Genomic DNA, 23019 nt, shown 5'->3' on the forward strand with positions numbered 1-23019 from the left:
ACTCCCATTAACCCTTGCAATGAAACATGATTGTACACATAGGTTTAAAACACAGATGTTTGGGGAGGGGTGGGAAAGTCTAGAAAAGGGTTTTAAACTAGATAAGCTAATGATCTACATTGAGAAAACTTGTACTCATGTTTAGAGCAACATGTATTATGCTGTAATAGTCTTTTAGCTATAATTTCAAAGCAATGAAATATATATTCATTTTCTTAAAAAGTTTACCATCATAAATCAAGACTTGGGGGTATTTTCTCCAAGTGTTCATTTTATGAACTGGCAATAAATCTACTCCTAGTCAACTTTAAATCATTAATATATGAAAAACCCTAATAGTTTTTTTAAATCTCCAAGGAAATATTGTCTTTAAAAGGTACAACTTTACAAGGAAAAGCAGTTATTATTTTTCACTAAGTACCTTATGCAAGGATTAATTATCTGAAACCCTGTCACAACCTTAGATATGTCAGCAGGAGTTCATGAGTCCTTCCTGCTGAGATTTTACATTAGGACAAAGAAGGTTTCCATCTGTCATTCAGCAAGATTGTGTGTGTTATATTCATTCACTCAGTTGTGTCTGACTTTGTGACCTCATGGACTCCTCTGTCCATGGGCTACCCAGGCAAGAATATTGGAGTGGGTTGCCATTTACTCCTCCGGGGGATCTTCCCAAGCCAGGGATCAAACTCACGTCTTTTGCGTCTCCTGCATTGGGAGGTAGATTCTTTACCACTAGCTCTACCTACTAAATCATTATTGTTACATTTTAGTAATTTTGAGGTGCTTTTTTTAAATGCTAAAAGCAGCCATTTTCCCTTTATAGAGCCATATTTTAAAATTTAGCAGATTTATAAATTTAGGGGGGGGAAGTGTATAACTATAAAATTCAATTACTTAAATCCTATTTACTAAATTCAGCTTCATGGCAAATTGAGTTGTCGTTGGAACTGTGACAAGGATCAGTTTGTCACCAAACCTCCACATTCCATTAATTGTATATTTGTTTGATACCCGATTTGGTGCTGTAGAAAGAAACAGGTTTGGCCTTTGCCCTTGAGATCTATGACAGTGCTAAGGCAGGCTTCAAGGGCATGACGCATAGTGAAGGAATTCACAGACCATGTGGCTGCATTCATCTAAAAATTTCAAAGCATTTTTCAAAGACTGAATGTCATTTGGCTACCAGTAATCCAGGGAAGCTTAACCAGGGATAAAAGATTAACATGACAAGGGTCAAAGTCTCAACTCCCCTTTCATTAGTCTCAACCAAAGACATATCTGCTTCAGCAATACTGTTACAAGCACATCACAACTTAAACAGCATCCATCGTTCAAACAAAATGGACTCTTGTTGAAAACCAGCCTCTCATTACCTTCTTAGGGAGATGAGGTTCCATTCCTCCATGTCAGAATGGTGCTTAAATTATTCAAAGTGTCTAAATGAGATAAAAAGTCAATCACTTATTATTTTCTAATTCCCCCTAGATTTGCAATTAAAGTTCATCCTCTTCTCTACCCTATCACAGATCTGACAACCTCCACAGAGGTGTCTGGGCAAAGAAGTTTATTTGGGTGGACCAACATTGCTTGTTACGCCAAAATCCTTGCAGATGTAATTATTTCCGGAGGACATTGGGCAACAGCTGACTGATCTAGCATCCTACTCAAGGAGAAATTTCCAATCTTAACTCTAAAGTGAATACACATCCAGTTATTTTGAAACAATTTACTGCTTAGCGTAGCGAATGTAACAGACCTTCATCCAACTGGACATGAAGATTTAATTCTGAGCCAGTTAAAACACATCTTTGATGCAGAAAAGGAAACAGATCTAATCAGGTTAAAAGGTCCTTACCTTTCATTCATTCATTCCAATCTATTGAATGCTGACTAAATGCTGGGACGACTTAATAGATGTTTAAATAAGATGCGATCGTAGAGTATCATGACTTACTGGGGTGAATTAGGAGAAGATAATCATGTATTCAAATAAATATAATAAAGAGTAATGGTTCTCTTTTTAAAATGGTTTTACTGTGTAAATATAACGTCCAGCAGCTCACTTCTGGGTTGGAATGTCTATCTCTGAAATTTAGATCATGAGATCTGCTTTGCAGGGCTGTAATAATGAGCAACGTTAGCCTCATTCACATAGCATATTATTTCTCATCTTTGTACTCCCATGACCTTTAGCATAGGGATTTGTGTCTTTTAACTCAATAACCATCTACTGAAATGAGCTGAACCTCTGGCTGGCTATTTTTGCACTTAGCACATTCAAACTGCAACATTTCTCCTTACCTTTTTGATACTGTAGAAGGCTTGTAAGAAAGACAATGTGGTATATACAGGATGGAATACTACTTAGCCAAAAAAAAGAATGGAATAATACTGTTTGCAGCAACATGGATGGACCTAGAGATTATCATACTAAGTAAACCAGACAAACATCATAGGCTGTTGTTTCTGTGTGAGATCTCAAAACATGATACAAATGAACGTATTTACAAAACTGAACTAGAATCCAAGACATAGAAAACACGCTTAGGGTTACCAGAGGAAAAAGGTGGGGGATAAATGAGTTTGGGATCAGCAGATGATACACATTGCTATATATAAAACATAAACAACAAGGACATACTGTATAGCACAGGGAACTACGCTCAATATTTTGTAATAACCTATAAGGGAAAGCACCTGAAGAATATATATTTTTTGTGTATGTGTATATACACACACACACACACATACACATATGGGCTTTCCTGGTAGCTCAGCTGGTAAAGAATCCACCTGCAGTGAAGGAGACCTGGGTTCGATCCCTGGGTTGGGAAGATCCCTGGAAGAGGGCAAGGCAACCCATTCCAGTATTCTGGCCTGGAGAATCCCCATGGACAGGGCAGCCTAGTGGGCTACAATCCACAGGGTCACAGAGTCAGACAACTGAGTGAGTAAGCACATACACACATATTTATGTATGTATAATTGAATCACTTTGCTGTACACCTGAAATTAACACAACATTGTAAGTCAACAATACTCCAATTTTTTAAAAATAAAGAGACTTCCCCCCTGTGGTCCAGCAGTTGAGATTCCACACTTCCACTGGAGAGGGTGTGAGTTCGATCCCTGGTTGGGGAATTAAGATCCTGGATGATGGAGCCAAAAAGGTTAAATAAATAGACCTGCTGTATACACAAGGAACTCTACCCAATACTCTGTGATGACCTATAAGGGAGGAGAGTTGGGAGAGCGAGCGGGTATATGTATGTGTGTGGCTGGTTCCCTTTGCTGTGCAACAGAAGGTAACACAGCCTTGTCGATCAACTATACTCTGATAAAAATTTAAAAAAATAATAAATAGTCAAAGAAGAAACCTGGAGGGTAGAAGACTAGGGGATTTCCAAACTCCTACCATCTACTTTAGCGATTCTGTATGGGTTTGGGACAGTACCAATACTCACTTCTTATAACTCAGCTCATTTTACACATGGGGAATCTACGGGCTGAGACCTGCTCCTATACATCCTGACTATACCATTACTATTACATGGGCTCCTCTGTGAGTTCCCATGTGTGCCATTTAGCATGACTTAGTCTAAGACAGCTATTTTCCTTGAACTCTTGATTGGCCTGTCAGTTTCCTCAAGGGAATTCTACATAGCTAGATTTTAATCTGAATTGTGGCCTTGACTATAAAAGTCTTCGGTGAGATTTTAATGGCCAAGATTTAACTAAATTTAACAGATACACCAGTGGGTGTTCCAATTATATACACCATTAAGGGCTTGATGTGAGGCTTTAAGAAATTACTATTTAAAAAAAACAACAAATCATAGTCCATGTGCAATGCAGTTTACCAGTGGGGAAGATTTCAGTGTCTTGGAAAAGCTTCATATAAAAAGGAAGCTAGAAAAATGAACAGTCAGATTCAACACACTTCAAAGGAAGCTTGAGATTTGGGGGACTCTCCGCTCTCAAACAGGTAAAATGCTTTGTATTTCTAAAACTTTTGTTTAGACTGCATGCTATTGTCTGTCTATAGGGCATTTTATACCCTAAGGGCTTAAGGCCAGGTGTGGTGTCTAAAGAAGCCTTGACCTTCTTGGTCCTTGTCACCTCTAGCCACAGAGCTCCAGCCTGTGGGGAACTGCAAGAGCTCATCAACCAATATTTGGTTCTGTCTTTAGCTTCTTCCCCACCAATGGAAATTTAATCTGTAAGAATTCCACATGTCTTCAGATGGCTGAAGGCTTCTGTGGCCAGGGAGGCAGCTGGTCTGGGACTCGGAGCTTTGAAAGGTGTGAGGTCTTCTCTCATACTCACAGATGGTCCAGTCAGCGGCCATGTGGAAGACCAAAGGACACACACTCAGCAAAACACAATTAGCACCATAGAGTAACCATTTAATGTCAAGCAACTTTTATTAACCAGAGACTTCTAGTCGGAGCCACTTTTCAGAGCAGATGGCCCAGTTTTCTTTATCTCAGGAAAGAATCTCAATCACAGGGGGAGAAAGTACTAAGGCAAAAAGTGAATTTGATAAAGGTGGAATCCTGAGGTTTGGATAACCAAATAAATAATAAAAATCAGAATAGTTTAGTTCTGAAAAGTACTCAACATGTTAAAGGACTGGCTTTGTCTCCAAGGCAGGAAAGTACCTATATGTGAAAACTGTAGATCACTCCCACTTTCATCTTCTGCTGGGTGAGTGACCCCAGTGTTAGGCTTTTCACCAAAGAGGTCTTTGCTTAACCCAGTCTGGGTCTATTTTTATCACTGTGTTGATATTCCTCAGAATGGAGCTGACTCCCAAACTTCTAGCTGGACTAATCCTGCTGACTTTCTGTGTGGTGGGTTGCTCTGGTCAACACTGGTCCTATGGGCTGCGCCCTGGAGGAAAGAGAAATGCTGAGAATGTGATTGATTCTTTCCAAGAGGTAAGTCCCTCTCAACTTCAAAATGAGACATGGCTTATGTGATCCAATTGAAGCTTATTAAAATCCTCTGTGTGCCCAAGTGTGCTATGGATTCTTGTCCCTGACACAGGTATTCCTGGGGAGACAAGGCACTTCCCAAGTCAAGCCCCATTCCTGCTTTAATTCAGAGACCCATGGAACAAAGGACAGGAATGATTTCAGGGGAATAGGTGCAAAGGAGCAAGCTATACTCTAAGGATACAGAATCGCCAAAAGACCTAGAAACAGTAAGGCTTCCCAGGTGGCTCAGTGGTAAAGAATCATCTGTCTGTAATGCAGGAGACCTGGATTCCACCTCTGGGTCATGAAGATCCCCTGGAGGAGGAAATGGCAACCCACTCCAGTACTCTTGCCTAGAGAATCCTATGGACAGAGGAGCCTGGCAAGCTACAGTCCATGGGGTTGCAAAGAGATGGACATGACTGAAGTGACTTAGCACATGCACAGTATGAAATAAGCCCAGAATCCTCTCCATAGACTATTTGTGAAGCAATTATCTATTAACTATGACATATTCAGTAAAAACTAGAAAATTAGATCAATCCTAGTCATAACTATAAGCTCTTGTATTTTTTTTGTATACCATCTCCTTGTGAGGTTCAAAGGACTTCATTTTCATCAGCTCTAGGGAGAAAAATATTCTCTCTCCTTACTATGGCCTCCAGAGCTGCACACCAATCTATAAAAGTGTCTGACAGCATCCCATAAAAAAAAATTTAAAAATCCTACATGTTGGATGATGCAGCCATTAAAAAAAAAATTAACATTTTTTAAAAGGAGAACTGAAAAAAATAAAGTCCCCATCCCAACTCACAACTTTCTCAGTCCCATAGTCCCCTGACTTCACCTTCCACACACAATTTTTGGTGGAAACGAAAAATCCCATTTCTTTACCTCCATCTTCAATAATCTTTATTCGCAGATAGCCAAAGAGGTCGATCAGCCAGTAGAACCTAAGTGCTGTGGGTGCATTGTTCACCAGTCCCATTCTCCTCTGAGGGACCTGAAAGAAGCTCTGGTGAGTTACAGTGTTAACAACTTGGAGCTTTAGAGATGGATGGGTCCTGGGTACCGCCTCTTTGGTCATCCTCTTAGGACAACTCCCTCTCAGCCCCTGCAGGGCTTACCTTCCTGACGGCCTGAATTCCTCTTGTACTGGGCCCTTGTCATTTCTTAACGCCCTTTTTCAGTGGTTACACAGTGCTAATGGCTGGAATCTTATTTCATTTCTTAAATTGAAATCTCTTTGCAAACGGTGTCCACTAGTCTCAGCTCTGGCTTAGGAATGACTGACAAATTTCCTTCCATAGCTACATGTTAGTGCTTCAAGTATATTCATCAAACTCTCTGGATTATTCTACTCTAGGCTAAATCACACTTCTCCACCAAATTCTTCAAGATTTCTTGGTATAACACAGTTTTCCCCAGGAAATGTAGAACAAAACTGGTACGGTACAGAATTTTCTTTTTGGATTAAAAAAATCCCCAACTGATCAACATACAATTCAGAGCTACAGATTTGATTTCTGGTTTTCTGATTGGACAAACCAGTTTCCAAATTTCCACCCTAAATGGAACCCTACTTACTCAATGTAGGGTTTTTATTTTTATTTTTTAATATATAAAGAGACTTGAATATAGACATTGAATCCTGAATTCAATATTGATATTCTCTGAGCAATGTGGTCCACTTATTTGCAGCAGTTAGAAGGCATTACAGGCTTTACTGCTGACTCAGATGGTGAAGAATCCGTCTGCAGTGTGGGAGACCTGAGTTTAATCCCTGAGTTGGGAAGATCCCCTGGAGAAGGGCATGGCAACCCACTCCAGTATTCTTGCCTGGAGAATTCTATGGAGAAAGCATGACAGATCATTTTCAGTTATGCCCAGGAACAGAGAAAGCCTGAATACATCACATCTGCAGATGAGTGACAGGACAAAGAAAAAGCGGACAGGGACTTCTCTGGTGGTCCACTGGCTAAGGCTCCATGCTTCCAACCCAGAGGGCCCAGGTTCAATGCCTGGTCAGAGAACTAGATCCCACATGCCGCAACTAAGACCAGGTGCAGCCAAATAAATTTTTAAAAATAAATCAGTATAATGTAAACACCACTCTTTTTTTAAAAAAAGTGGACAAATATCTTTATTTCCTTTTTTTTTTTCAATCCTACTTACCTCATGATAAAATAAAAGCAAGCTGTGACATTTTCTGACTATGACACTAGAAAGACAGAATTGAAGCAAAGACTGGCTTAATAATAGATGAACAAGTCAAAAGACAAACTTCTCTTTCACCTCTGTCCTCACACCCTATATTTAGAAACAATGTATTAATAGATCTTATGTTTATTTGATTTATAAAGCATGATCCAACTCTCTAGCATTTTTTAGTATGAAAAAACAAATGCATTTATTATTTAAATATCAATATTTTTTAAAATTTAAATGTCAAAAAAAGTTGACATTCAGCTCAGAAAATCAACTTTGATGTATTTATTACTGACTTATTTTTCAGGAAAGTCTGATTGAAGAGGAAACTGGGCAGAGGAAAATATAAATCCACAGGACCAGAAAAACTGATAACACTGAAGTATAATTCTGATTTTGAAATCTTTGACCCATTTAACGTCTGTAAATTGTGTGAATTTCAGAAATTCTTACACAGGTTACATGGATTTCATGATGGAAGTGCTTGTATTGGGAATAAAATGGCATAAATGTTAAGTTTTTCTCTAACTCAGAACTCTGGTGTGGGAGGGACATGGTAAGCCTCCATGCATACTAGTGTGTTAAGTCCCTGTAGTCCTGTCCAGCTCATTGTGACCCTATGGACTGTAGCCACCAGGCTCCTCTGTCCAAAGGATTCTCCAGGCAAGAATACTGGAGTATGTTGCCAGGCCATCCTCCAGGGGATCTTCCTGACTCAGGGATCGAACAAGCGTCTCTTATGTCTCCTGCACTGGCAGGCAGGTTTTTTACCACTAGTGCCACCTGGGAAGCCCACAAGCCTCCAAGGGGGTACTCCTAAATGTGTTGACTGCGTGGGGGGTGGGGTACAGAGAAGAGAAGGTAACACAAAGGCAGTGTTATTGTTGACTCAAGGAATCCCACGGCTCCCTTCCTCCTCCACTCCCACCACCGCCCTGCACTCACAGGACAATCGCTCTAAACCCAATACCAATTCAGTCCAGTTTTCTATGGGGTGAAAGCTTTCTCTCTGACCTACAGAAGTTAGATGGGCCCAAGGCCAAAGTTTCCCCACTCACCCCAGATTGTCTCCAATCCCTTTGTAAGTCAACCAGAGCCTAAGAAAGGCCTCGGGGAAAGAAGGCCTCACTGGGCTCCTGGTCCAGCGATCTTTTGGGCTCCATTTGGTCCCTCTAGGTTCATCAGAGCAAGAGGTGCATAATGAGATTTGGACCAAGCCCTAAAAATAATACTGTTCCCCTGTCTGAGTTTTCTGATTATTTCAGTTCAGAAACATATGGATTATAGCCAGTTGAAGACAGGTGTCAGGTGTTCCTGTGTCCCCTGGTCAAACAGCACTGGCACCATTCATTCTCCAGAATGGACTAGATATAATAGATGCATAAATATTTTCACTAACCCTTGGAACAGCCTTGGAAAATGGATGTTATTACTTCCCTTTAAAATGAGGAGAGAGAACAAGATGGCGCAGGAGTAGGTGGACGTGGAGTACGTCTCTCTCAATGGATACATCAGGAATATACCTTCAGACACACAAGTGCATGCAGAACACCAGCTGAGAGCGGACAGGGGTACCTGACCAGCGGAAATGAATATATAAACCCACGCAAATCTCGGTAGGAACTAGGGGGAAAAATAGGAGTGTCTGTAGGGCTGGACCCACCCTCGGCAGGTGAGGGAACTGAAGCAGGGGTCTGATACCCACATGGGGGTAACTGTCTGCATCAGAGGAGAAACATGTAAGGCTGAGAGTGAAACAGCTGATTTGTAGCAGCCTAAATGGAATGAGAATCAGACAGTCCTGCCACAGCCATACATACCCCAGAGGGCGCAGCAGCTGGGAGCTGGAGTTTAGGGATTGTGGAGCAATCCCAGAGTGAGGGCTGCTGTTGACTGCGGAGAGACAGACTGAGGGGATGTGACGAAGGAGACTGTGGTGGGAAATGCCCGTGGAGGAAAAATAGGCAGCCATGAAAGCAAGGTGATACTGCTGAGTCATGCATAGTGGGTGGAGCCATCACCATAGCCTCTCTCCCCTCCACACGCCAGCATTGGCAGCTGAATAATAGAGAGGCTGGCCCATCAAACGCCTGACACACTGAACCACAGAGTAGGGCCCCACCCAGGGTGCCCCTTTAAGTACCTGATGCGCTGATCTACAGAGTAGGACCCCAGCCAGCCCCCGCCCCCCCCACCCCTTTATGTGCCTGATGTGCCAAACAACAGAGAAGGACCCCAGTACGCAAGCCCTCTAAATGCCTGAACAGGCAAAGCTATGGAGAAAGACTGGCCAAAGAGGCCTTCTAATAGCCAGCTACAAGAGGTTTGCAAAAAGACTGATAGGGCCATAATTCTTGTGGTGGAGGATTTCCCTGGTGGCTCACATGGTAAAGTGTCTGCCTATAATGCTGGAGACCCAGGTTCCATCCATGGGTCAGGAAGATCCCCTGGAGAAGGAAATACAACCCACTCCAGTACCCTTGCCTGGAGAATCCCATGGATGGAGGAGTCTGGTGGGCTACAGTCCATGGGGTCGCATAGTCGGACATGATTGAGCAACTTCACTTTCAGGAAGTCCATGCCGCTGCACACTGGCACCGCCAGGGTTCCCACAAGCAAAGCAGCTGTGCCATCTTCATGCTCAACTCTCACTGGGCAGAGCTGCCACAGGCAAAAAGTCTTCAGCCTCCTCGGTAGTCTCCAACTCTTTTCGACCCTGTAGACTGTGGCCTGCCAGGCTTCTGTCAGGCAAAAGGGTGTTCTCCAGGCAAGAATACTGGAGCGTATTGGCAAATATTGGTTGCCATACTCAGTTCAGTCGCTCAGTCATGTCCGATTCTTTGCGACCCCATGAATCGCAGTATGCCAGGCCTCCCTGTCCATCACCAACTCCTGGTGTTCATCCAAACTCATGTCCATCGAGTCAGTGATGCCATCCAGCCATCTCATCTTCTGTCGTCCACTTCTCCTCCTGCCGCCAATCCCTCCCAACATCAGGGTCTTTTCCAGTGAGTCAACGTTTCACATGAGGTGGCCAAAGTATTGGAGTTTCAGCTTTAGCATCAGTCCTTCCAATGAACACCCAGAACTGATCTCTTTTAGGATGGACTGGTTGGATCTCCTTGCAGTCCAAGGGACTCTCAAGAGTCTTCTTCAACACCACAGTTCAAAACCATCAATTCTTCGGCCCTCAGCATTCTTCACAGTCCAACTCTCACATCCATACATGACCACTGGAAAAACCATAGCCTTGACTAGACAGACCTTTGTTGGCAAAGTAATGTCTCTGCTTTTTAATATGCTGTCTAGGTTGGTCATAACTTTCCTTCCAAGGAGTAAGCATCTTTTAATTTCATGGCTGCAATCACCATCTGCAGTGATTTTGGAGCCGCCCAAAATAAAGTCTGACACTGTGTCCACCATTTCCCCATCTATTTCCCATGTAGTGATGGGATCAGATGCCATGATCTTAGTTTTCTGAATGTTGAGCTTTAAGCCAACTTTTTCACTCTCCTCTTTCACTTTCATCAAAAGACTCTTTAGTTCTTCACTTTCTGACATAAGGGTGGTGTCATCTGCATATCTGAAGTTATTGATAGGGTGTATCAAATAGTGAGAACTCACACAAAGGAAACCACTTGAATACAAGACCCAGCATCACCCAACCACCAGTAGCTCCCTGTGCAGGATGCCTCATCTAAACAACAAACAAAACAAAAATACAAATGCAATCATCAGCAGAAAGGACTACCATCTCATTCAGCCTTGCTCATCAGAGGAAAAACAAACAAACAAAAACTCAGCACAAATCTCACCCTATAAGAAGCTTACAGAAGCCACTGGACCAACCTTAGGAGGGCAGGAACCAAAAGGAAGAAAGAATTCAACCTTGAAGCCTCGGAAAAGGAGATCTCAAACACAATAAGTTAAAAAATATCTAATGAAATTCAGAGAAACACTATACAAATGAAGGAACAAACTAGACACAAAGAAGTCCAAATAAATGAAGAGGAAATAGGCAAACTACCTGAAAAAGAATTCAGAATAATGATAACAAAGATGATCAAAAACCTTGAAAACAAAATGGATAAAATGCAAGAATCAATTAAGAAAGACCTAGAAGAATTAAAGAATAAACACACAGAGACAAACAACACAATTACTGAAATTACAAATACTCTGAAAGGAATCAAAAGCAGAATATCTGAGGCAGAAGAATGAATTGGTGAGATGGAAGATAAAATGGTGGAAATAACTTCTGAAGATCAGAATAAAGTAGAAAGAATGAAAAGAGCTGAGGATAGTCTCAGAGACCTTCGGGACAATATCAAACACACAAACATTCAAATTGTAGGGGTCCCAGAAGAAGGACAGAAAAAGAAAGGGTATGAGAAATTTTTTGAAAAGATTACAGTTGAAAAGTTCCCCAACATGGAAAAGGAAATAGTTAATGAAGTCCCAGAGGCACAGAGTCCTATACAGGAAAAACCCAAGGAGAAACATGCCAAGACACATACTAATCAAACTAACAAACACTAAACACAAAGAAAGAATTTTAAAAGCAGCAAGGGAGAAGCAACAAGTACATACAAGGGAAACCTCATACGCTTAACAGCTGATCTTTCAGCAGAAACTCTGCAGGCCAGAAGGGAATGGCAGGATCTATTTAAAGTACTGAAAGGGGAAAACCTACAACCAAGATTACTGTACGTGGTAAGGATCTCATTCAAAATTGATGGAGAAACAAAAACCTTTTCAGACAAGCAAATGTTAAGAGAATTCAGTACCACCAAACCAGCTTTACAGCAAATATTAAATGGACTTATATAGTCAAGAAATACAAGAGAAGAAAAGAGATCTACAAAATCAACCCCAAACAATTAAGAAAATGGCAATAGGAACATATATATCAATAATTACTTTAAATGTAAATGGATTAAATGCTCAAACAAAAGGACACAGACTGGATGAATGCATTAAAAAAAAAAAAAAGACCCATACATAGCTGTCTACAAGAAACCCACTTCAGTCCTCAAAACACATATAGACTGAAAGTGAAAGGATGGAAAAATATATTCCATGCAAATGGGAAGCAAAAGGAAGCTGGTGTAGCAATCTCATAGCAGACAAAATAGACTTTAAAATAAAAATAAGATAAGGAAGAAATAAGGAAGGATACTACATAATGATCGAGGGATCAATCCAAAAGGAAGACATAACAATTGTAAATATCTATGCACCCAACATAGGAGCACCTCAATACATAAGACAAACACTAACAGGCATAAAAGGAGAAATTGGCAATAACACAGTAATAGTAGGAGAGTTTAACACCCCACTCAAACCAGTGGACAGATCATCAAAATAGAAAATAAGGAAACACAAGTCTTAAATGATACTTTAGATGAGATGGATCTCATTGATATCTTTGGGACATTCCATCCAAATGCAGAAGAATACACCTTCTTCTCAAGAGTACATGGAACATTCTCCAGGATAGACCACATCTTGGATCACAAATTTAACCTCAGTAAATTTAAGAAAATTGGAATTGTATCAAGCATCTTTTCCAATGACAACACTATGAGACTAGACATCAATTACAAGAAAAAACCTGTAAGAAGCACAAACACATGGAGATTAAACAACACATTTCTAAATAACCAACAGGTTACTGAAATACCAAAAGGGAAATCAAAAAATTTCTAGAAACAAATGACAATGAAAACATGACAACTCAAAACCTATGGGATGCAGCAAAAGCAGTTCTAAGAGGAAAGTTTATAGCAATGCAATCCTACCTCAGGAAACAAGAAAAACATTGAACAGACACCTAACTTTACACCTAAAACAACTGAAAAAAGAACAACAACAACAACAAAAAACACCAAAATTAGTAGAAGGAAAGAAATCATAAAGATCTGAGCAGAAATAAATGAAAAAGGAATGAAAGAAGCAAATGAAAGTAAAGATTAATAAACCTAAAACTGATTCTTTAAGAAGATAAACAAAATTCACAAACCTTTAGCCGGACTCATCAAGAAAAAGAGAGAGAAGAATCAAATCAACAAAATTAGAAATGAAAAAGGAGAGGTTACAGCAGACAATGCAGAAATACAAAGGATTATAAGAGACCATTATGAACAACTAACATGGCAACAAAATGGATAACCTGGGAGAAACGGACAGATTCTTAGAAAAGTTCAATCTTCCAAGACTGAACCAGGAAGAAATAGAAACTATGCGCAACCCAATTACAAGCACTGAAATTTAAGCTGTAATCAAAAATCTCCAAAAAAAACCAAAAGCCCAGGACCAGATGGCTTCACAGGAGAATTCTATCAAGCATTTAGAAAAGAGCTAATCCTGATCCTTCTAAAACTCTTTCAAAAAATTGCAGATGGATCATTTCCAAACTCATTTTATAAGGCCACCATCACCCTGATACCAAAACCAGACAAAGATAACACACAAAAAGAAAACTACAGGCCAATATCACTGATGAACATAAATGCAAAACTCAACAAAATCTTAGCAAACAGAACTCAGCAACAGTGAAAAGCTCATTCACAATGATCAAGTTGGGTTTATTCCAGGACTGCAAGGATTCTTCAATAGACACAAATCAATCAATGTAATACACTAGGTTAACAAACTGAAAGATAAAAACCAAATGATAATCTCAATAGATGCAGAAAAAGCCTTTGACAAAATTCAGCACCCATTTATGATTCAGTTCAGTCGCTCAGTCGTGTCCGACTCTTTGCGACCCCATGAATCGCAGCACGCCAGGCCTCCAGGTCCATCACCAACTCCCTGAGTTCACTCAGACTCACGTCCATCAAGTCCGTGATGCCATCCAGCCATCTCATCCTCTGTCGTCCCCTTCTCCTCCTGCCCCCAATCCCTCGCAGCATCAGAGTCTTTTCCAATGAGTCAACTCTTCGCATGAGGTGGCCAAAGTACTGGAGTTTCAGCTTTAGCATCATTCCTTCCAAAGAAATCCCAGGGCTGATCTCCTTCACAATGGACTGGTTGGATTTATGATTAAAACTCTTCAAAAAAATGGGCATAGAAGGAACTTACTTCAACATAGTAAAGGCCATATATGATAAGCCTACAGCAAACATTATTTTCAATGATGAAAAACTGAAAGCATTTCTAAGATCAGGAACAAAACAAGGGTGTCCACTTTTGCCACTATTATTCAACATAGTTCCGGAAAATTCTAGTTACAGCAATCAGAGAACAAAAAGAAATAAAAGGAATCCAGATCAGAAAAGAAGAAGTAAAGCTCTCTTTGCAGATGACACGATACTGTACATAGAAAACCCTAAAGATAGTATCAGAAAACTATAGCTAATCAGTGAATTTAGCAAAGTTGTAGGATACAAAATCAATATACAGAAATCACTTGCATTTCTATATACTAAGAATGAAAAATCAGAAAGAGAAATTAATGAATCAATCCCATTCACCACTGCAACAAAAATAATTAAATATCTAGGAATAAACTTACATAAGGAGATAAAAGAACTGTATACAGAAAATTATGACAGTAATGAAAGAAATAAAGGATGACATAAACAGATGGAGGGATATATACCACGTTCCTGGGTAGGAAATGGTGAAAATGAGTATACTACCAAATGCAATCTACAGACTCAATGGAACCCCTATCAAATTACCAATGGCATTTTTCACAGAACTAGAACAAAGAATTTCACAATTCATATGGAAACACAAAAGACCCCAAATAGCCAAAACAGGCTGGAGAAAGAAGAATGGAGATGGAAGAATCAACCTTCCCAACTTTAGATTATACAAAAAGCTACAGTCATCAAGTTCAGTTCAGCTCAGTTGCTCCAGTCGTGTCCGACTCTTTGCAACCCAATGAATCGCAGCACGCCAGGCCTCCTTGTCCATCATCAACACCCGGAGTCCACCCAAACCCATGTCCATTGAGTCGGTGATGCCATCCAACCATCTCATCCTCTGTCATCCCCTTCTCCTCCTGCCCTCAATCTTTCCCAGCATCAGGGTCTCTTCAAATGAGCTCTTCACATTAGGTGGCCAAAGTATTGGAGTTTCAGCTTCAACATTGGTCATTCCAATGAACAGCCAGGAGTGATCTCCTTTAGGATGGACTGGCTGGATCTCCTTGCAATCCAAGGGACTCTCAAGGGTCTTCTCCAACATCACAGTTCAAAAGCATCAATTCTTCAGTGGTCAGCTTTCTTCACAGTCCAACTCTCACATCCATACATGACCACTGGAAAAACCATAGCCTTGACTAGATGGACCTTTGTTGGCAAAGTAATGTCTCTGCTTTTTAATATGTTGTCTAGGCTGGTCATAACATTTCTTCCAAGGAGTAAGCGTCTTTTAATTTCATGGCTACAGTCACCATCTGCAGCAATTTTGGAGCCCCCCAAAATAAAGTCTGACACTGTTTCCACTGTTTCCCCATCTATTTCCCATGAAGTGATGAGACCGGATGCCATGATCTTCATTTTCTGAATGTTGAGCTTTAAGCCAACTTTTTCACTCTCCTCTTTCACTTTCATCAAGAGGCTCTTTAGTTGTTCTTCACTTTCTGCCATTAAGGGTGGTGTCATCTGCATATCTGAGGTTATTGGTATTTCTCCCAGTAATCTTGATTCTAGCTTGTGCTTCATCCAGCCCAGCGTTTCTCATGATGTACTCTGCATATAAGTTAAAAAAGCAGGGTGCCAATATACAGCCTTGATGTACTCCTTTTCCTATTTGAAACCAGTCTGTTGTTCCATGTGCAGTTCTAACTGCTGCTTCCTGACCTGCATACAGGTTTCTCAAGAGGCAGGTAAGGTGTCTGGTATTCCCATCTCTCTCAGAATTTTCCACAGTTTATTGTGATCCACACAAAGGCTTTGACATAGTCAATAAAGCAGAAATAGATGTTTTTCTGGAACTCTCTTGTTTTTTCCATGATCCAGCAGATTTTGGCGATTTGATCTCTGGTTCCTCTGCCTTTTCTTAAACCAGCTTGAACATCTGGAAGTTCACTGTTCACGTATTGCTGAAGCCTGGCTTGGAGAATTTTGAGCATTACTTTACTAGCATGTGAAATGAGTGCAATTGTGCGGTAGTTTGAGAATTCTTTGGCATTGGCTTTCTTTGGGATTGGAATGAAAACTGACCTGCAGTCACTGCTGAGTTGTCCAAATTTGCTAGCATATTGAGTGCAGCACTTTCATAGCATCATCTTTCAGGATTTGAAATGGCCACACTGGTATTCTATCGCCTCCACTAGCTTTGTTTGTAGTGATGCTTCCTAAAACCCACTTGACTTCACATTCCAGGATGCCTGGCCTAGATGAGTGATCACACCATCGTGATTATCTTGGTCGTGAAGATCTTTTTTGTACAGTTCTTCTGGTTCTTCTTGCCACCTCTTCTTAATATCTTCTGCTTCTGTTAGGTCCCTACCATTTCTGTCCTTTATTATGCCCATCTTTGTATGAAATGTTCCCTTGGTATCTTGAATTTTCTTGAAGAGATCTCTAGTCTTTCCCGTTCGATTGTTTTCCTCTTTCTTTGCTTTGATCACTGAGGAAGGCTTTCTTCTCTCTCCTTGCTATTATTTGGAACTGTGCATTCAAATGGGTATATCCTTCCTTTTCTCCTTTGCTTTTTGCTCCCCTTCTTTTCATAACTATTTGTAAGGCTTCTTCAGACAGCCATTTTCCTTTTTTGCATTTCTTTTTCTTGGGGATGGTCTTGATTCCTGTCTCCTGTACAATGTCACAAACTTTCATCCATAGTTCATCAGGCATTCTGTCAGATCTAGTCCCTTAAATCTATTTCTCACTTCCACTGTACAGTCATAAGGGATTTGATTTAGGTCATACCTGAATGGTCTAGTGGTTTCTCCACTTTTTTCAATTTCAGTCTGAATTTGGCAATAAGGAGTTCATGATCTGAGCCACAGTCAGCTCTTGGTCTTGTTTTTGCTGACTGTATAGAGCTTCTCCATCTTTGACTGCAAAGAATATAATCAATCTGATTTCCGTGTTGACCATCTGGTGATGTCCATGTATAGTTTTCTCTTGTGTTGTTGGCAAAGGCTGTTTGTTATGACCGGTGCATTCTCTTGGGAGAACTATTAGCCTTTGCTCTGCTTCATTCTGTATTCCAAAGCCAAATCTGCTTGTTACTCCAGGTGTTTCTTGACTTCCTACTTTTGCATTCCAGTCCCCTATAATGAAAAGGACATCTTTCTTGGGTGTTAGTTCTAGAAGGTCTTGTAGGTCTTCATAAAACTATTCAACTTCAGCTTATTCAGCGTTACTGGTCAGGGCATAGACTTGAATTACCGTGACATTGAATGGTTTGCCTTGGAAATGAATAGAGCTCATTCTGTTGTTTTTGAGCTTGCATCCAAATGCTGCATTTGGGACTTATTTGTTAACTATGGTGGCTACTCCATTTCTTCTAAGGGATTTCTGCCCACAGTAGTAGACACAGTGGTCATCTGAGTTAAATTCACCCATTCCAGTCCATCTTAGTTTGTGGATTTCTAGAATGTCGATGTTCACTCTTGTCATCTGTTTGACCACTTCCAATTTGGCTTGATTCATGGACCTAACATTCCAGGTTCCTATGCAATATTGCTCTTCACAGCATTGAACCTTGCTTCCATCACCAGTCCCATCCACAACTGGGTGTTGTTTTTGCTTTGGCTCCATCCCTTCATTCTTTCTGGAGTTTTCTCCACTGATCTCCAGTAGCATATTGGGCACCTACTGACCTGGGGAGTTCACCTTTCAGTTTTGTATCTTTTTGCCTTTCCATACCGTTCATGGGATTCTCAAGGCAAGAATACTGAAGTGGTTTGCCATTCTCTTCTCCAGTGGACCACATTCTGTCAGACATTTCCACCATGACCCGCCCATCTTGGGTGGTCACACATGGCATGGCTTAGTTTCACTGAGTTAGACAAGGCTGTGGTCCGTGTGATCAGATCGGCTAGTTGTCTGTGATTGCGGTTTCAGTCTGTCCGCCCTCTGATGCCCTCTCAGTGCCTACCGTCTTACTTGGGTTTCTCTTACCTTGGACGTGGGGTATTTCTTCACAGCTGATCCAGTAAAGCGCAGCCACTGCTCCTTACCTTGGATGTAGGGCAGCTCCTCTCAGCCACACTTCTGCTCCATTGCAGCTGCCATGCTTCATCAAGACAGTATGGTATTGACACAAAAACAGAAGTATAGACCGTGGAACAAGAATAAAGCCCAGAAATAAACCCATGCACCTATGGGTACCTTTTTTTTGACAAAGGAGGAAATAATATTCAGTGGGGGCAAAGACACCCTCTTCAATAAATGTTGCTGGGAAAACTGGACAGCTACATGTAAAATAATGAAATTAGAACACTTCCTAACACCATTGTGCTTATGCTAAGTCGCTCAGTCATGTTCATCTGTTTGTGACTCCATGGACGATAGTCTGCCAGGCTCCTCTGCCCATGGGATTCTCTAGGCAAGAATACTGGAGTGGGTTGCCATTTCCTACTCCAGGGAATCTTCCTGATTCAGGGATCGAAGCTGTGTCTCTTTCTGTCCCCTGCATTGGTAGGAGGGTTCTTTACCACTAGTGCCACAAGTATGCCTAATTATTTGTGGTGAATGCACTAATGAAAGGGACTTATTGTATTAAATAGCTATCAGAAAACCATCAGCTCACATGCCAAGAGATGAATGGAGTGTGGGTGGAGAAAAGAACCAAATAGTTTGCAGTTTTGATTGCTTTTAGGCAAAGATGGTTGTGTGACCCCCCAAGTACAAGTTTAAAACAAATAGGACCACCTGGAATGAAATGAAACCAAAAGGAAGTGTGATATGTCAACAGGGAAATGTTCAGGAATGAATTCATTTCATTTATAATGAAGTTGCTCAGTCGTGTCTGACTCTTTGCGACCCTATGGACTGTAGCCTACCAGGCTTATCCATCCATGGGATTCTCCAGGCAAGAATACTGGAGTGGGTTACTATTTCCTTCTCCAGGGGCTCTTCCTGACCCAGGGATCGAACCTGGGTCTCCCACATTGGAGGCACACACTTTAACTTCTGAGCCATGAGGGAAGCCCTAATTAATATAAGGGTAATAATTTCATTAATATGAGTAATAATCAACTAAATACACAAACTTTAAATACATTTCCATTTTTAATTTAAAAAATAAATTACAGCAAATCTGAACAAAATGTTTTCTACTTCAGTGCATATCTTCTTAGCCCTTTGTGTTTGAAACCCAGCTAGTTCACACAATCAAGGCAACTGGGCTTTTGACAAAGTTTGGATGAACAGTTCACAAAATGTGGCTAAATGGATGAGTCTGGGATGCACAGAAAGCAGATAAGCCTTGGCTGGACTGTAAGCATCAGCCTGAAATCATGAACTTAAAAGGAAAACATTCTCCTTTTGTAGAGTAAAACTGATAATTCCACTCTCAACCCACCCAAAGGGCAACTTACCTTTTCCAATTTAACTTTACAATACTACTTAGTCATGAGGTAAGGATTTAAAAGCTTTGGAAGAGAAACTTAAGATTTCTTCTGACTCTCCACCCATTTTTCATTCACTTAAAAGTACAAGAAAGCTAGGCCTGAAAGGATTCTAAAAAAATCATGTAACCTCAAATACACACACACACACATATGTATACATGTACTTTATATGAAGAAATTCAGGTTAAGGTCCAGGGACTGACCAAATTGACCTGCCAAACGTACACCCTTTATGAAGTCTTCTTGTGTGTTGATAGTAGGGTTTTTTCCCTTCCCTTTTCATTAAACCTGCAAAATGACAGGAAGGATAGTACAAATGGAAGGGCCTTCTAAATGCCTTTGATAAATGACAGCACAGATGCCAGGGAGACTTCCAGGCGGCTGGGAGAAGCCTGTGTCTCTTTGAGGTGGTAACTTGAGTGTACACTATTATCAAATTGGATTCATCTGTACACCTAAGATTTGTGACCTTAACTGTCTGTGTTACACCTTAATTTCAAAATAAGAAATCACCCCATGACCCAGGGCAAGGAGAGGGAAAGGAGTCTCCAAGCTTAGAGTTAGAAAAGGCAGCTTATAATCTCGTATCCTGCTTGATCTCTGGCTCTGTCTTAGCGACCTGAGTTTGGTGGTTCTTTAATGGCTCTGACAGGGGAAAACAAGTGTAACTTTGGAATCAAGGCATGAAGGTGGAGAAGGAGAAAGCAACCCGTGGCCCAGCACCTTATTTATGGCTTCCCTTAAGTCCAATGCCACTCTCTTGCCACTCCCGTGACCCACCACAATCCTCATATCTGGGGCTGTTCCCTTTGAACACATTGGATTGTCACAACCTGGGTGTTAGGACAGTGTCTGGCATTCCGTAAGAGTTTAATCTATGCTGCATGAAACGATTCTTGGAAAAAAAAAAATCAAAACAAGACAAGTTGCCCAGATGGAGAGAGAGAGAGAGAGAGAGGGAAGAAAGGAGTTCAAACAAAAATTCCATAAACCAACATCCACAAAGGTTGTGACAATTTGGGGGCTACTTCCAAGGGCTTTCAATACTTGAGTTCTTATCAAGGAAAATAAGGACCAGTTGTTTCTTCAGTATTTCGCCTACCTTTATGGTAATCCTAAAGCATCTCTTTGCAGCTTCCCTGTTTGACTTCAGGACAGACATTACTTAGGCTCTTTTGTCAAATGGGACTCTCGGACCAAGGGTGAGCAGTCCAGTGTCCTCTGGGACCTCTTATTCACCACATGACCTGGAATCCTGTGCATTCAGGCAGGAGAGATCTAGGATTTGTGTGAATGTGGGAAGGGAATCTTAAGGGAAAACGTTATGTTAAAAAAGGAAATGTATTTGGGCACTGGTCTATTGGATGTCCCTGTGTGTGTGCTCAGTTACGTCTAACTCCTTGTGATCCCAGGGACTGTAGCCCGCCAGGCTTCTCTGTCCATGGGATTTTCCAGGCAAGAATACTAAAGGAGGTTGCCACTTCCTCCTCCAGGGGATCTTCCTGACTCAGAGATCAAACCCTTGTCTCCTGAGTTGGCAGGTAGATTCTGTACCACTGCGCCCCTTAGGAAGCCCCAACCTCTGACCAAAGGCCAGAACTTAGGCCGCATCCTTGTGACTTGAAAGGAACATGCTTCAGGTTTCTTTGTGACACAGCTTACATCCTTCTGCTTTAACGGGAGGATGTAAAGCTCATGAATCCCCTCCAGCCAGTCTGCCTCGCAACTTCTCAGAAGCTGCTCTGGTTCCAGGTCAGCCCTGCAGATTGTCTCTTCCTCCTCTTCTCATGCCACTTAAAATCAAGTCCAGATCTTAAAAAAATAATTTTTGGACGAACTACATAGCATGTGGAACCTTAGTTCCTCAACCAGGGATCAAACCCACACCCCCTGCATTGGAAGGGTGGACTTTTAACCAGTAGACCACCAAGGAAGTCCCCTGTCTTCAGGTCTTGTTAACAATCTGTCCCTAGTCATATGTAAGATGCTACGTTTTAGAGAGGGACTGTTGTGTGCAGAACTAATCTGTACTCACCCTCCAAATTATCTTCTAAAACAATAAAAATGAAGATCGATCATGCTTGTTCAGTTCAGTCACTCAGTCATGTCCGACTCTTTGTGACCCCATGAATCGCAGCACGCCAGGCCTCCCTGTCCATCACCAACTCCCGGAGTTCACTCAGACTCACATCCATCGAGTTGGTGATGCCATCCAGCCATCTCATCCTCTGTCGATCATGCTTGTGGAGAGCTTCAAATATTGTTGGCCCAGCAGAGACAAGAAAGGCCCACAGAGTGAGGATCTACTTCAGAGTCAGCCTTACTCGAACCCCTGGCAGTCTGTGTGGGAGGGATGACCTCCATTTTGAAAGGTGAAAAAGCTCAAGAGAATTTAAAATAATTCAAGGGGGTGTGCAAAGCTGAGAGAGGCCATAGCTGGGTTGATTCAAAGCTGAACGGTTACTTCCAGAGCCCTGGCTTCTTCACATCTTTCTGTTACATCACACGTGAGTGCTCTGAGTGGAGCCAAAGAAAGAACCCAGCACTAGCAAACATGCATTCTCACTTCTTCAGTGACCCTGGACATGTCTCAGAGGTTTTACTTCCCTGATGCTGTGATGAATTTACACATCTCTCCTAGAAGGAGTGGTGGTGAAACAGGCACCCAAAGAGGCAGGCAAGAAAACCCAAATTTTTGGAAGTTAAATCTCTCTCTCCCTCCCTCCTGTGTGTGTGTTCAGTCCCTCAGTTGTGTCTGATTCCTAAGGGCTATAGCTGCCAGGATCCTCTGTCCATGGGATTCTCCAGGCAAGGTTAGTGAAGCGGGTTGCCCTTTCCTTCTCCACAGAATCTTCCTGACCCAGGGATTAAACCCAAATCTCCTGTGTCTCCTACATTGGCAGGCAGATTCTTTTACTACTGAGCCATCTGGGAAACCCCCCACCTCTTCTGGACCTCAAAGGCAAGGTGACCTGGCCAGGCTATGGAAGAGTCCCTGGTGAGCACACCCACAGGCTGACCCAGGGCATCCATACTCTAAATGTTCTCTCTTTTGCCATAAAAAACTAAGTAGTACAGAAATTATCTCGGACATTTCCCGTTTTTCCAGCTAGGGGTAGGGACTGAAGAATTCATCAGGGTTGTCTTCTAGAGATGTTATCTAGGTATAAACTCAATGAGCAAGCTGGGCTATTAGGAAGAGTCTATAGTAGGATTTTCTGTCTTTAACCTCAATTTCCTTATCTACAAAATGGGGGTGGGTGGGTGTTGTAGGACTTTTAAGGG

The 23019-nt window shown here is 41.5% G+C and overlaps 1 protein-coding gene across 1 annotated transcript; it reads left to right on the forward strand.

Moving 5' to 3' along the window:
* The first annotated feature begins 4706 nt into the window (after window positions 1-4706).
* On the forward strand, window positions 4707-7706 carry GNRH1 (gonadotropin releasing hormone 1). The gene is made up of 3 exons (XM_069575967.1): window positions 4707-4943; window positions 5905-6000; window positions 7498-7706. The coding sequence occupies exons 1-3, from the start codon at window positions 4803-4805 to the stop codon at window positions 7537-7539; spliced, it is 279 nt and encodes a 92-aa protein (XP_069432068.1). The 5' UTR covers window positions 4707-4802; the 3' UTR covers window positions 7540-7706.
* Window positions 7707-23019: the final 15313 nt, after the last annotated feature.

This window comes from Ovis canadensis, chromosome 2 (assembly GCF_042477335.2).
Source record: "Ovis canadensis isolate MfBH-ARS-UI-01 breed Bighorn chromosome 2, ARS-UI_OviCan_v2, whole genome shotgun sequence".
Taxonomy (NCBI): Eukaryota; Metazoa; Chordata; class Mammalia; order Artiodactyla; family Bovidae; genus Ovis; species Ovis canadensis.